This window comes from Danio rerio, chromosome 4 (genome assembly GCF_052040795.2).
Source record: "Danio rerio strain M-AB ecotype USA chromosome 4, GRCz13ab, whole genome shotgun sequence".
NCBI classification, from domain to species: domain Eukaryota; kingdom Metazoa; phylum Chordata; class Actinopteri; order Cypriniformes; family Danionidae; genus Danio; species Danio rerio.
In genome coordinates this window covers 64458778-64473574 of record NC_141024.2, presented here as the reverse complement: position 1 = coordinate 64473574, position 14797 = coordinate 64458778, and the positions used below count along the sequence as shown (strand labels likewise).

General features: G+C 36.9%; 1 protein-coding gene and 1 long non-coding RNA gene across 4 annotated transcripts in view; one reads left to right on the top strand and one right to left on the bottom strand.

The window, feature by feature from the left end:
- The first annotated feature begins 2414 nt into the window (after positions 1–2414).
- Positions 2415–10969, top strand: LOC137491050 (uncharacterized). 3 transcript variants are annotated; one of them, XM_087250597.1, is made up of 3 exons: positions 2415–2467; positions 2784–2933; positions 10084–10969. In XM_087250597.1, the coding sequence occupies exons 2-3, from the start codon at positions 2849–2851 to the stop codon at positions 10650–10652; spliced, it is 654 nt and encodes a 217-aa protein (XP_087106723.1). In that variant the 5' UTR covers positions 2415–2467; positions 2784–2848; the 3' UTR covers positions 10653–10969. The 3 variants fall into 3 exon arrangements, with proteins under 3 accessions (XP_087106723.1, XP_087106724.1, XP_087106725.1); XM_087250598.1 differs by having other exon boundaries at positions 2752–2933; XM_087250599.1 differs by having other exon boundaries at positions 2444–2641.
- The window catches only part of LOC147845171 (uncharacterized), a 72309-nt gene continuing 64949 nt past the window's right edge, over positions 7438–14797 (bottom strand). Inside the window, exon 3 of the long non-coding RNA XR_015484478.2 lies at positions 7438–7472. This is a non-coding gene — a long non-coding RNA (uncharacterized LOC147845171). The remainder of the gene's footprint in view (positions 7473–14797) is intronic.

Here is a 14797-nt window from a genome sequence, read left to right as displayed (position 1 = left end):
CTTTTAATTTAACTCTGTTTGGTTTCCCAAACACTTCATTACTTTCTCTTTCACACAATCAGTTTTAGTCATTCACTGATTATGCTTCACTCAAACATTCATAATCTGTTTTTAATAAAAAAAAAATCACATTTTATAACAATTGCAGACAGATCTGTTTCCATCAAGAGTAGTACACAGTTCAGATTAAACATTATTGGACATACAGTGCTCAGTGTAACAGGGTTAAAATAATGTTTAATTGTCTTTCACCAAAATGGGGTATTTTGTTTATTTTGTGGTTGTTGGGAGACCTCTTGTGGCAACAGTGTTTGATTGTTTCTTTTACCTTTCACCTGCAAAGCCCCGCCTACAGCTGAAAATGGTTGCTGAATGCAGAAAGGCGGTAGGTAAAATGTGCTCCAGCTAAATGTGACAAATTTAGTATTTTAACACATATTAATAACACATACAAGCCCAATATAAACATTAAGTGATGTTTTAGATCAAATCGGTCGAATGATTGCCGTGTGTGACCTACTTTGTGTGGTTAAATTTGATCATGCTATGTGTAGCTGGAATGATGACATTAGTATGTGCAGGGGTGTTTTCTTACTATTTGTTTGGTTTTTTTAGATGCATGTTTAAATGCATACTGTTGCCAGAGGATGTATATTTCTGTTACAGAATAAACAACGCAGAACGCAGTTCTCTGTGTCCGCCTGAGTGATTTGTGTCATCAGGAAGAAAAGCGTTACATCAGCACTCATTCTTTTTTGGCTTAGTCCCTTTATTAATCTGGGGTTACCACAACAGAACGAACCACCAACTTATCCAGTATATGTTTTACACAGCGGATGCCCTTCCATCATGGGAAACACATATACTCATTCACACATATACACTAAGGACAATTTTGCTTACCCAATTCACCTATACCACATGTGTTTGAACTTGTAGGGGGAAACCGGAGAAAACCCACACCAACTTGGGGAGAACATGCAAACTCCACACAGAAATCCCAAGTGATCCAGCCGAGGCGGTCCATCTTACCTCTGGTCTAATTTTATTCATTCATTTTTTCACTCATTTTCTTAGTCCCTTTATTAATCTGGGGTCGCCACAGCGGAATGAACAGCCAAATTATCCAGCAAGTTTTTACGCAGCGGATGCCCACCCAGACGCAACCCATCTCTGGGAAACATCCATACACATTCACACACACTATGGATAATTTAGCCCACCCAATTCACCTGTACCGCATGTCTTTGGACTGTGGGGTAAACCGGAGCACCCAGAGGAAACCCACGCGAAGGCAGGGAGAACATGCAAACTCCATAAAGAAACGCCAACTGAGCCGAGGTTCGAACCAGCAACCTTCTTGCTGTAATGCGACAGCACTACCTACTGCGCCACTGCCTCGGTCTAATTTTACATACCCCAAAATAAAAGTGATATATTTTTAACTTCAATAATGAACCTGTTAAAAGGTTTACACTGGTTAAATTACTTTTAAAACATATTGTCCTTAACACCCTGTCACAGTGAACAACCCCGTCACAGCAGATGCCACACTGTCATTTTCATAAAAGGTTTATGAAAAGGAAATGAAATGTTACATAAATTAATGTTGAATGATGTTCTTGCTGTGTGGATTTAATGAATAAAAATGTAAGTTGATTTGTATTGTTTTAAGTGAATCTGTTTTTTCAGTGAAAACAATGAGGCAATTGAGAAGTCAATTTTATTTTTAAAGTAAAAAATTTAATGATAAAAAATAATTACACTACAGACTTTTTATTGATAGCTGCATAAAAGAGGACATTTTATTATTTGGAAAACATTTTAAATTAAAAACCAATTCGTTTTTTTACTACTGTAATATCATACATATTGTGCGTAACGGTGTGGTACAAGAGAGGCTCTCTTGCCTAAAGAAACGCTACAATTAATAAGGATTTTGAGCCTGAGGTGGGAAAATAGCTGTTTTGGAGGGTTAAGATATCTTGCAAGTTGTAGTTTTTTTAATATTAGTACTTAATGAGAATTTAGAAAATTGCAATGTGGAAATGGCACCCTTTCATATGAATTGTTGTCTCTTATTATCTGTATTCTACGTTTCTTGCCATTCTTTAGCAATATCTTCAGTAATAATATTTAATTTTACCTTTACTTTAAGAAGCATTAAGGGTAGTACACATAAAAATTACAATTCTGTCATTTACTTATCCTCTACTTGATCCAAACCTGTTTGAGTTTCTTCTGCTGAATGCAAATGAAGATATACTGAATAATACAGCGGCAAAAAACAGAGACAGAGAGAGCAGATATAGTGGAAAGTGGAAAACGAGGGAGAAATGTATCAATAAGTCATGACTGCAACAGTAAGTGGCAAAAAAAAAGCTATACAAAAAAGACTTTTATTTTGGCGTGGTGTGTGACGTCATAAGGCGGCGCCGCTCCTACGCTGGAATTCAACTAGAGAGAGGTTTGTGTTTAAAACGTTTACAGAAATATAAACTGATTGATTAAAGTTTCAGGATTGGAATCCAATGCTAAATTATAAACCTGCTGTTGACAATACCATTTAACCCTTTATACAACGTAGTATTATTTTACTCACAGTAATGAAGGTCTATTGTTTGAATAAGTTAACAGAAATGTGTGTAATACATATTTTAAAGACCTTTTCCTTTACCTGATTTCTTTTTGTTAATGACTCTTATATAAAGAAACTGTTGAAGAAAAATTATTTTGTTTTGTTTTAAACAGGACATTTTTATTGTTTTGTTCATTTTAAACAGAATAAAGTGTCCAAACGCAGAGTAAAACTCCCGCTGAAGCGACGGATCTCCACACTGTTATAAAGATGGCGTTTATTAAAGAGGAGAGTGAAGATGTGAAGATTAAAGAAACATTCACAGTCAAACAGGAAGATCTGCAGGAACAAACAGGTTGGTTTTCATTCTCAAAGACCAACTCAGTCATTTGATCCTCATTCAGATATATTTTAATGATAAGAACACTAAATTAATCCATCTTGCAGTTCTAAATGTGTGCTGCCTAGTTCTCCTTAATTCACATAAGCACTCATTGAAAGACAGGAATGAGTTTCTTTCGTTACTTCTTCTCAGGTCTTTTGTCATTCATTTTATGTATTATTAGTCTCCCATTTTCTTTACCTTCTTAAGGATATTGCTTCTCTTGTTCTCCTACTGTTTGTAAAGTGTCCTTAAGCACTGGCACTATATAAAATGAATAAAAACAATAAATAAATAAAAAAGTTTAACTGAGCTGAGGATATTTGACTTACAGTATTCCAATAGAACAGGGGTGTCCAAACTACGGCCCGTGGGCCATCTGCGGCCAGCAATCAGTTTTGTGGCGGCCCGCGAGGCTTTTTATAAATATTAATAGAATCTGGCCCGCTATACAAAAATAGACCTAATTCAATAAATAACCACCGGGTGTCGCTATTACATGCCTTCAATTAGGCATTACTTCTTGTTATGAAGTAAAACTAACCGACCAAATTGAAGGAAACATAATTGATAATCACATTTTGGCGAGCCATGACGCACCAAGAAAAAGGAAAATCAACAGTCAGTGCAAGAAGTTTCAGTCACGTTGGGGCAAATACTTTTTCTTCACAGAGGTCAGCGGGAAATGTATCTGTTTAATTTGCCAGGAATCAGTTGCAGTAATGAAGGAATGTAATATTAAAAGACATTATGAAACAAAGCATCACGCCTTCAGCTCTTACACTGGTGCCGAATGAGATCAGAAAGTAAAACAATTAGCAGCGCCCTATCAGCTCAACAACAGCAGTTTTTTTGTGCTATTAAAGTGCAAGAAAATTCTACACTGCACTGCAAAAAAATTTTTTTTTTAAATTAGATTTTTTGTCTTGTTTCAAGTCCAAATATCTAAAAAATCTTAAATAAAGGAGAATTTTCTAATTTGTTTTGAGAAATAATATGCCAATATTAAGTGAGTTTTTCCTTAAAACAAGCTAAAATAATCTGCCAATGGGGTAAGCAAAATAATCCTGTTTTTTCTTTTGACATGAGATTATTTTGCTCACCCCATTGGCAGATTAATTTGCTTGTTTTAAGGAAAAAATTGCATATTAGGGAAAATATTAGCATTTTATTTCTCAAAACAAGACAATTTTTTTTGAGAATTTTTAGATATTTGGACTCAAAACAAGACAACATAACATCTAAGTAAGAAAAGCATTTTTTGCAGTTTGGCTAGTTATGAGGTAGCTCAGCTGATCGCACAGCACAGGAAACCCTTCACTGAAGGAGAATTTATAAAGGATGAGTGTTGCAACTAATTTGCCCAGAGAAGATTCAAGTTTTTTAAAAACTTAAGTCTTTCTAGAAACACAGTTGGACGACCAAAATAAAATAATTTCTTAATAAAATACACGCACACATCCATCCATCCATAAATAAATATATATATATATATATATATATATATATATATATATATATATATATATATATATATGTGTGTCGGGGATCAACCTACGTTTTAATATCGATCAGGGATTAATTAGCTCATTTCAATGAATCGGATCCTGAAGATTCGATTGAATCTTCAGATTGAATCAGATCAAAAGATTCACACTTTATCTACCATTTGTCCCGCAAATAGAAGACATCGTATCTTACCAATCTTGTTTATATTATTTACGTGGCCAACGATAATAACATAACACAGTATTGGGTTAACTTTTAGCAAGGTAACAAGATCTACAGCTCGAGGCAATGACTTAGAAGCACATAAACAAGAACACAGTTCTTACAAAATGAGTACAAAGATTTATTGAGCTACACTACGATAAATGAAACTAACTACGTAATAAACAAACAACAAACAAACACACACATTCACACATACACACAAGGGCAGTTCAGAGGATGCAAAATGAGTTGACAACGTCCCAAATTAATTCTAATACTTCTTGAAAAATCTTAGAATAACACCTGAGAAACCACAAAAGCAGAGATATGGCTTATCTTTAACTGCTTAAGATCAATCTGCACAAGATCAGCAAGAGACAACATTAGTTTGCGTTACTTGCGCCCTTTTTGCTGAAGTCGAATCTCCCTCGCCGGCTGGCCTTGGGGAAACACGGTGCTCCTGATTGGGTAGTTTCTCGCTTCGATGACGTCTATGGGATTCACATGCTCGTGAATGGCTGTTGTCCTGGGTTACCTAGGTGACGGACTGCTGAGAGTCGCTTTAGCAGAAGTTCGTGGAGTTGCGTGAATCCCCAAACTTAAAAGGTTTGCGTGGAAGTTCGTAGTGACCCAATCGCGTGGCGGCGCGGTGTCCGGGCAGGCGAAAGGGGGCAGAGAGCAAAAGCATGCGCAAGCTAGCTGATGCAAAAAGCAAATTTTCTTTGTCGCAGGGCGTTTTTAAGTGACCAGGGGCCTCATGTATCAACACTGCGTACGCACAAAAACTTTGCGTACGCCAGGTTTCACGCTCAGAATCGCTCACGTTTGGATTTACTAACAATGAACTGAACGTGGGAATGTGCGCAGCTTTCTGGCAGGCGTACGCACATTTTTTGTGCGTGTCTGTTTTATTTCCATTGGCGACTCCTAGAGGCAGTTGTGTTAAATTCCTCTCTACAAAGTGTCTGAGCCTTGCAATGGCAGCTGTATGAGACGGGTTCAGCAGGTATATAAGGTTTCCATACCATACATTTGACCAGCTAAACATTAAAGCACAATTTGCAGCTGTCGCCTGTTTTCCCAATGTAATCTGAGCGATCTACTGCACGCACATTGCTATAAAGACACTATCTGAAGATGAATTTGCATGCGTGAATCAGAAACATTTACATTCAATAAAATATGATGCTTATTGATATGAACTTATTGATGATTCCTACTTGTCTTTCTCGTGATAAATAGTTGGCAAAATCTGATATGTAGCGGGGGAAAAAACAAGAAAGAGTTCATCAGACGCTGGATTCGAGCCGTGTTCAAGCTCGAACGTATCAATTCATGATCACATGCGTCTAACGAGGGCGCCACTGAGACTGTTAAACGTACTGCAACATTTTACAGATATAAACCACACTATTTCTTTTTTTTTTTAATTCACTCAGTGCGATGTTCAGACCCAACTGTGTTAACCGTATCAGCTAAACTCTCCCACTCTCATTTTTTTCTTTTGTTGTTAATTCCGGAGAACAAACTTGCAAATAACACCGCTTTTCTCTGGTCTACCTCCGAAAGCAGCACCTCCAATTCACATTCTGTTCAAAGTTTCTCTTTTTGCTTGCTTTTGCCATTGCTTTTTCGTTGGGTTTTGCCATTAGCATAGTCATTAGCATATTCATACGGAGGAGGAGGCAGGGAGGGGTTTTGTGCTCGTGCATGTTGCGCTCAGTTTCACGTTCATTCAGATGTACAAAAGAATATGCGTGAGATTCGGCGTACGCAGTGTTTCATACATCTAAAATTTTTTCTGCGTACGCACATTTACAGCTTTGTGCGTACGCAATGTTTTAGTAAGATTTCCACGCAAGTCTTCTAACATGAGGCCCCTGGTCTGGTTCGTCCCCATGGCACTGTCTGCCAATGAGCACCCCGTACTGACGTAGGAAAGGTCATTAATTAACAGACTGCATGTAGATTTCACGTGGTAGAACTCTTGCAAGATCTTACATCAAACGTTACAAGATGAATACTGTTTGTACTACTAGTTTTTCATTTACACCAACGTATTGCAAATGTCACTAGCTTTCATTCAATACCAGACACCATACATTTCAGACACATACAGATTATTTTACTCTGTTATAAGGGTTAAAACAACACATTGATTAACCTAGTTGATTGGAATAAACAGCATATGAGGAACATTATGGCATATTATTCAAAGATACATCTGCCTTAGTTCTAACATTAAGAGATTAGCTTTTATTCATATGCATTAATGTTTCTAGAGATCTCTTTGTCTCTACGAAATTGTGCATCTAGCAGGATGTGCCCAAGGCGAGCACATGACCAAGAGTCATTTAAAAGTCTTGTGAAATGGTTTCCGCTGAAGATCCTGTAAGGGCCATTGTTTTAATTTAACTGATTTAATTAATCATTGGCTAGTTAGCCGAAGGGTACCAGAACATCTGCATAGAAGTACTGGTCAGAGGAGCCCGAAATCAATTGGAGCTCTGTTATCTTGATGGTATAAGCCCTCAGGCTAGTTCAATGAATGAGACCATTGGAGATGCCCAAGATTTCAGATTCAACTTGTGTTGACCACTGCAATATGCCGATGAGTTCCTACATATATATATATATATATATATATATATATATATATATATATATATATATATATATATATATATATATATATATATATATTTATATATATGCGGGTCTGTGTGATGTATGTAAAATTTGGCCCGGGACAACATTTTTTTTTGCATCTGGCCCTCGGCCCAAAAAGTTTGGACACCCCTGCCATAGAAGATATCTGCTATTACAGTGAGGGTGTTGGCTTAGTACTTTCCATTTGCATATGTCACGTTGATCACAATTCCCCTTTTTTCGATCAACTTTATGGGTTTAAAGTTGTTTCTAGAAGTTGTTGCTAGTTCTCACAGATAGTATTTGAGTTAGAATTACATCATTATTATAATAATTTCCAGGACTATTTTAAACAGGGTTTCCGCTGGGTCTTAAAATGTCGTAAATTCCAAAATCAAAATTTCAGGCTTTAAAAAGTCCTAAATTTACTGAAATATTGTGTTGTAGGTCCTAAATCTTTTTAAACAAGTCTTAATTTTCCTTTGTTCATGTTTTGCTACCCAATCCGGCCAAAACCCATAAAATCACCAACAATCCATCTCAATAAAACTTTCCACTTTATATTCAAAAAGGTTATTTTAACTCCATTTATCATAATGGTTTAATTATTTACTAATGCACTATGCACTAATTTGAAATCTGCTGAATGAAATGGACACTAAAGTAATTAATTATTATAAAACATTGTACAGTATTCTAAACTATATGATGTTGCTGTGGGACGACATGAGGGAAAAAAAATTATAGTGGAACAATAACATTTAGCATTGCACTGACTTCAAGTGGCCAACAAACTAGTCTGAAAATGACTTTTGCTGATTAAGAAATGGATTACAGCATGCTGATGATATGCAAAAAATTGTTAACCCAGGGTCATTCTAACTCTGGGTCATTCTAAGGGTGCTTTCACACCTACACTTTTGTTTCGGAACGTATCTTGTTTGCCCAGTTAGCGCGGTTCGATTGGCATATGTGAACAGGGCAATTGTGCTCTGTTCCGCGCCAAAGTAATCGCTCCGAGATCGCTTGAATGAGGTGGTCTCGGCTCGATTGAAACGAACCCTGGAGCGGTTCGATTGCAGTGAGAAAGCGATCCGATCCTAGCGCAGTTATATCACAGTGTTTTATGGATATGTAATAGGCTTACGGCTATATGAAGAGAGAGTTATGAGTAGAGCGGGAAGTTTCGCGAGTCTCCGGATGCCCGCAAATGAGTGATGATCTCCCGGTAATCTTGCGTCTCCCTCCCGGTCCTCAAATAGGCATCGTTGCGCACCCTTCTCACCTCTCCTCACTGCATCTCTCCTCAAACACGTCACGCGTGCGCACCCTGTTAATCACCACCAAACCACCACCTCTCCTGACAGCTTAGCGGGACGCTGCAAAATAAACCCTGACACTCTGACCAATGTAAGGAGAGTTTACTCGCACGTGACTTGTTTTAGCTCTTTTAGTCCGTTTAGAAACTTTGCAGTGTAAAAGCGAACCGCTCCAAGAGCAAAGAGCAACAATGTAACATTTGTAATCTCTTTTTCGGGACAACTGAATCGATTCACAGGTGTGAAAGCACCCTAACTCTGGATAAACAGAATCCTGACCACCGTAAAACAGGAAGAAAAAGAAATTGTCTTTCTCGCCTCATTATGGATTTAGTTTCATCGGCTAGACACCGGCCTCACAGCTCCGTGAATGTCAGTACTGTCACTTATTGTTCTGCGATCGGTAAATGTAGCCTGTGTGAACGCTACTTGACTAAAATAATAGCTTTGCTACACAAAAGCTATTTAATTTAAAAAGTAGTGACGCTACCACCACACTACTGAGAAATGTAGATAAGCTAGTAGCGTCACTACTTGCAGCGACGCTACTGCCCAACACTGTGTGGTGGCAATATTTCTAATGTAGAAATATCTTCATTACTGATAGCCAAAGCTGTTTCAGTAACCAAAGAGGTCTCCAGTGTACAGAACTGCACAATAGGTGATTGGTGCTGATGAGCAGTATTTCACACGGTGTGTTTGGCACCCCTCATATAGTAATCCAGGGCCGTAACACCCATCTGTACCTCGGGTACTCTGATTAGGTTTTGCATATAAATACTTGCGCTTGACACATTTGTTTCAGACTGTTATTTGCCTATTACAGTCTAAATGATGTAAATTCTAGTACATAATTTTTTAACTGTACCTTTAGAACCTTATAACAGCACTAAAAGCAGCATCGAAGCAGTCTCCTTTTAGTCATTCCACCTCTTCACGGAGATCAGACTGATCTGGTGTATTAAAAAACTATTTTGGGTTCTGGAACTGAACAATAATGGTGTTCATGATGCTGGACATCCACTGGCACTAGATCCTCATCAATTTAAGAGTAAATCTCCCTTCTTTGCCATCCTCTGATGCGTTTAGGTAAAAATTAAATTTTTGCTGTAGAACGCGCAATGCGGACATAAAGAACCTGACTGATATTCTACCGGAACCATGTCAGCAGAGTTCATGCATATCCATAAACTATAACTTCTATGTTAAGCGGTTTTGAAACAATTTACATTGTAAAAGCACTAGATAAATAAAGATTAATTGAATTGAATCTGCTTAAATGTGTACACGTTAATGGACCAAACACAATATGATTTGATTTATTTTACATTTACTGTGCATCAAAATTACAGTGTGTGTAGCCAATGTTTCCAGTGTCTTTTCACTTTTCAGCTTTTGATGAGAGTTTTTCAGACTTGATAACAACTAGTGTTTTTTTTCAGACCTAATTGAAGAGAATGAGGAGAGTAAAGAGGAGGAACATCATGTCAAAATTGAGGAAAAAAATAATTTACAGACTGATGATATTTTGAAAAGGAGAGACAAGAATCATTTCACCTGCACTCAGTGTGGAAAGAGTTTTGGAAGAAAACACAATCTTAAGATTCACATGAGGATCCACACTGGAGAGAAACCATACACATGCAATCAGTGTGGGAAGAGTTTCAACCAATCATCAAACCTTTATAATCACATGATGATCCACACTGGAGAGAAACCATTCAAATGCACTCAATGTGGGAAAAGTTTTAACCGCTCATCAGACCTTCATCAACATATGAGGATTCACACTGGAGAGAAACCATTCACATGCTCTCAGTGTGGGAAGAGTTTTTACTGCTCATCACACCTTCATCAACACATGAGGATCCACACTGGAGAGAAACCATTCACATGCTCTCAGTGTGGGAAGAGTTTCAGGCAATCATCAAACTTTAAGCAACACATGAGGATCCACACTGAAGAGAAACCATTCACATGCACTCAGTGTGGAAAGAGTTTCAACCAATAATCAAACCTTAATCGACACATGAGGATCCACACTGGAAAGAAACCATTCATGTCTAATCTTCTTGTTTAATCCCGCCCCTTTTCGCAGTGGCGTACAACAGAATTTTGCAAACTCAATAGTGATGGGAAGCATAAGAGATGAGTTATTTAATAAATCAAATAGTCTTTGTTAATAGTTTTGTAACATATGATGCTGCCAGCATTAGACACTTAAACACTGTTTAATTGTTGTTTATTGTTTTATAAACATTGACTTGAGACTTGAGAATAGAACAGTGCATTTAATAAAAAAATAAAATTAAATAAGCTTTAAAACAACATTGTGTGGCTTTACTTGTTGGACTTGGCTTAAGGTTTGTGAGCATTTAAAAACCCAATCTCTGAACTTTTGGTAGGCTGAGTCTGTTTCTTCTTTTGTCATTAGTTGTTGTCGCAGGATAAAAGATGCTAAATGAGTAAATGCAAATGCAAACTATCTTTATACAAATATTAGACCAATACATAAAGTCTGCATAGAAAAACATTATCAAACAAAAATGGGGTATAAAAGAACAAATTACAAATCACTTGTAATTGTAGAATTTAATTAATCTATCCCCTAGCTTAGTGTTTGTTTTCTGATAGCAAGCCAGCAAATAGACAAATCAATATATATATACTAGATATAAACCACATATCCAGTAGGAAAAAAGTAACAATAACTTAGTGAAAATAGGACAGAACTTCTTTTATTTGTTAGAAAATGCTATTTAAGTTCACATTGTTTGATGATTTTATGAAAAGTTTAAAATATAATCATATGATGCAACAAAAATTCAGTTTTACATAAATATTATTGACTGAGGTTCTCGTTGCAGTGTACAGTGGAACTACAGTTTAAGATTAGATATGCACATAATAATGTAAGGATGGCTATATCTCTCCATAATATTAAAATCTGCAAACTGTTATGGAACTCCACACGAGACAAGACCATGAGAATGGTCAGTCACTAAAACAATAAACTTTCTAATGTGAGAAGAAGATCAGCTAGAAAACCAGTTGTTCAGGTTGTCTCGATCATGCATCCTGAGTCGCCCTCTTTGCCCTGGACTTTACCTTCTCCACCAGAGCAGCTCACTCACATTCCACACCGAATGTTTAAATTCTTAATACGGTGTATCTGTGGCTTTTTATTCATGTTTGGTGTGATTTTAAATGTCTCTGTGTGATTGGTAAAGTAATTTCACTGTAATATTTTACAATCTCCTTTATATCAGTTAACTTGGGTTTTGACTTTGATAAGATCTTTGCCAGATGCTCCACTCCAGGCAAAATGGTCTTCGCATCAACTCATGACCAGGCAAGAGTCTTGGTGAAGCTTTTATTGTCTTGAATTTAAGATGATTTGAGTATTTAGGCAAAGGGTGCAGAAGTGTCCGTGTGATCCTGTAGGCAGGATACCCCATTGCAGGTTGTGAGTCTCTGAGCTCTGCATCAGGACTTATATGCTGCAATGTATTTCTACATGTTCAGGTATTCCTCTTTAACTCTTAAATGTATCTTTGAGTAGTTGATGTTGTACAATCTTGATTGGCTTATTTTGTTTAATTATGTGAACTGCAATGGAAAATCTTTTCCTGACAAATAAATGTAAAATTCTTGTTTAACTCTAATATCTCCCGAAATCATTTAAATGTAGTAGACTGTTTAGGCTGACGTTTCCGCAGCCTACAACCAGGATTAGTCATCTATTTAGGCACAATGGATGGAGCATGGGCACAGCATTAGAGACTTGTTGATTTCTGACAATCACTGATTATATAATCTAGGGGTATGATATCATCTAGGGGCTAAATCAAACTTTCTTTAAGTATGAGCAAGCATGGGGCAGCCTATTATTACTTAAAGGAAATTAGCTTATCTGCTAAGAATCGGAACTGGCGATGATATGTCCGTGAGCAGATGAAACTGGCCAGCATACTGACTCTAAGCGACTTTGAGTAAACGATGAAACATTAATTGAATATAAGGATTTATTAGGTTAATCAATCTAAATTAGACCTAATCACGACCTATAAGGTAATCAGCTTGAATTAGATTAATCTATATCTAAAATTATTATAAATTGGAGACAGATTAAAATTCAGAGCTAGAAACAAATTAAAATAAATTATAACGAACAAAAATATTTCTTTTCACATGTGCTAAAAGGCTTCAACGCATTTAACCTTCACCCATGCTGTTAGTTCCGTCATGGGACTAATAGATGGACCTTCACATGTGTGTGTATTTATATAGTTTATAACCATAACAGTTCTACAGTTTCTTCTATTTTACTTGTTGATTTCTATTTTATTTAAATAGTGTATTTATTTTGTTAAAGAGCCCATATTATGTTTTTTTGAAAATGCCCTTCCATGTAGTGTAACACAGCTCTACGTGAAGTGAAATATGCAGCTAATGTTTAAATCTGTAAGTGCACAGTGTTTAAAACTGTTGATTCATCTATAAAAGAGTCGACTCATAGTGCTTCAAATGAGTCGTCTTGATAACGAGTCATTAGGTGTTTCATGAGATTGTATCTACGAAACACAAGTAGTTGCGTGTGCAAACCCGGGAGATTTGAAACCTGCGGCCTCGCCCACTAACACAGAAAAAAGCCACACACACACACACGCGCGCGCCGGTGGAATGTGATGTCACACTGTGCAGATTGATATTATTGAGTCTCTACCCAAAGATGAAACCTCAGCATTAGCCCAGCCTTGAGCAGTTTGAGTGCTTCTGGAAACTTCATGCTTTAGACTGGGTGTATATTACATGCTTAATATTCAATTTTTAGACTGTGTGTGTGTGTGTGTGTGTGCGTGTTTTTGTGACATATCAGGACACAAATCTGTATAATGACATGGGTATGACACAGGTATTACAAAAAGGAGGTGAAATATGAGGACATTGGTGACGTCCTCATTTCTCAAAATGCTTATAAATCACACTGAATGAGTTTAATCAGAGAGTAAAGCTGCACACAGTCTCCTGTGATGGTTGGGTTTAGGGGTGGGGTGGGGTGAGGGCAATACAATATACAGTTTGGACAGTATAAAATGAATGGAAACCTATGTAATGTCCCCACTTTTCACAAAAACAAACATGTGTGTAGGCCTATTATTATTTAAAATAAAATTTTAAAATAAAATTGATTATATTATGTACAAAATATTATTCTTTATAATTATATCCAGTTACCCTAAAACTTTGCTTAAATACCATATACATTTATTAAATAAATAAAACCAAAAAGTAAATAACTGTTTGAGCTGACAAGTTTTCAGGACATATCAAATTTCAGCACAACACTAACTAACTAGTCTCACTCACACACACACACACACACTTGTACACACTCTCACTAACACACTCACTCTTGTACATACTCTCTCTCACACACTTACATTCTATCTCAATTCAATTCAGAAATACTTTTTTAGCATGACTGTAAATGATACAATGTTGCCAACACAAACACATCGACATCTCACAGACACATGTACAAGCTCTCATTCACAAAGATAAGCCCTCCCTCTCACACACACACTTCTACATGCTTTCTCATAAACGTACTGGCTCTCTCTCTTACACACACTACTACATGCTGTCTTTCACTCACACACACACACACACACACAAACAAATGTGCATTTGATACTTATATAATTTTACGTGCTCATTAGGCTTACGATAGGTGGTTGCATTGTAATTATTTGGTCATAAAGGTATTAATTGTTTTAAATAGTTTTTCAGCTAATAATGTTTGTGATGTCATACATGCTGCAAAAGGCTTTTAAAGCTGACAAGACGTGGAGCAACCATGACCAGAGCGTTCCAGAGAGAAGGTGTCTCTCAAAATGCAGTGGCCCAGCTCGCTGCAATTGCAGAGCTGTACTTTGCGAACAGGGAGCAATTTAACAGAATCAGCTTCACACCAGGAAAATGAATAGAGTTCGCTCAAAAGTGTAGAGAGCTCATTTTTGGAGATTTTTGCATAAAGGTTGTATCAATGAAAAGGAAGGGTTCTTTTGTATGTTTCTTTGTTAAATAATGCTCCGGTTTACTGTTGGTAAAATGTAGAAGCAAAAACCTACAGCACAATAAGCTTAGCTTATA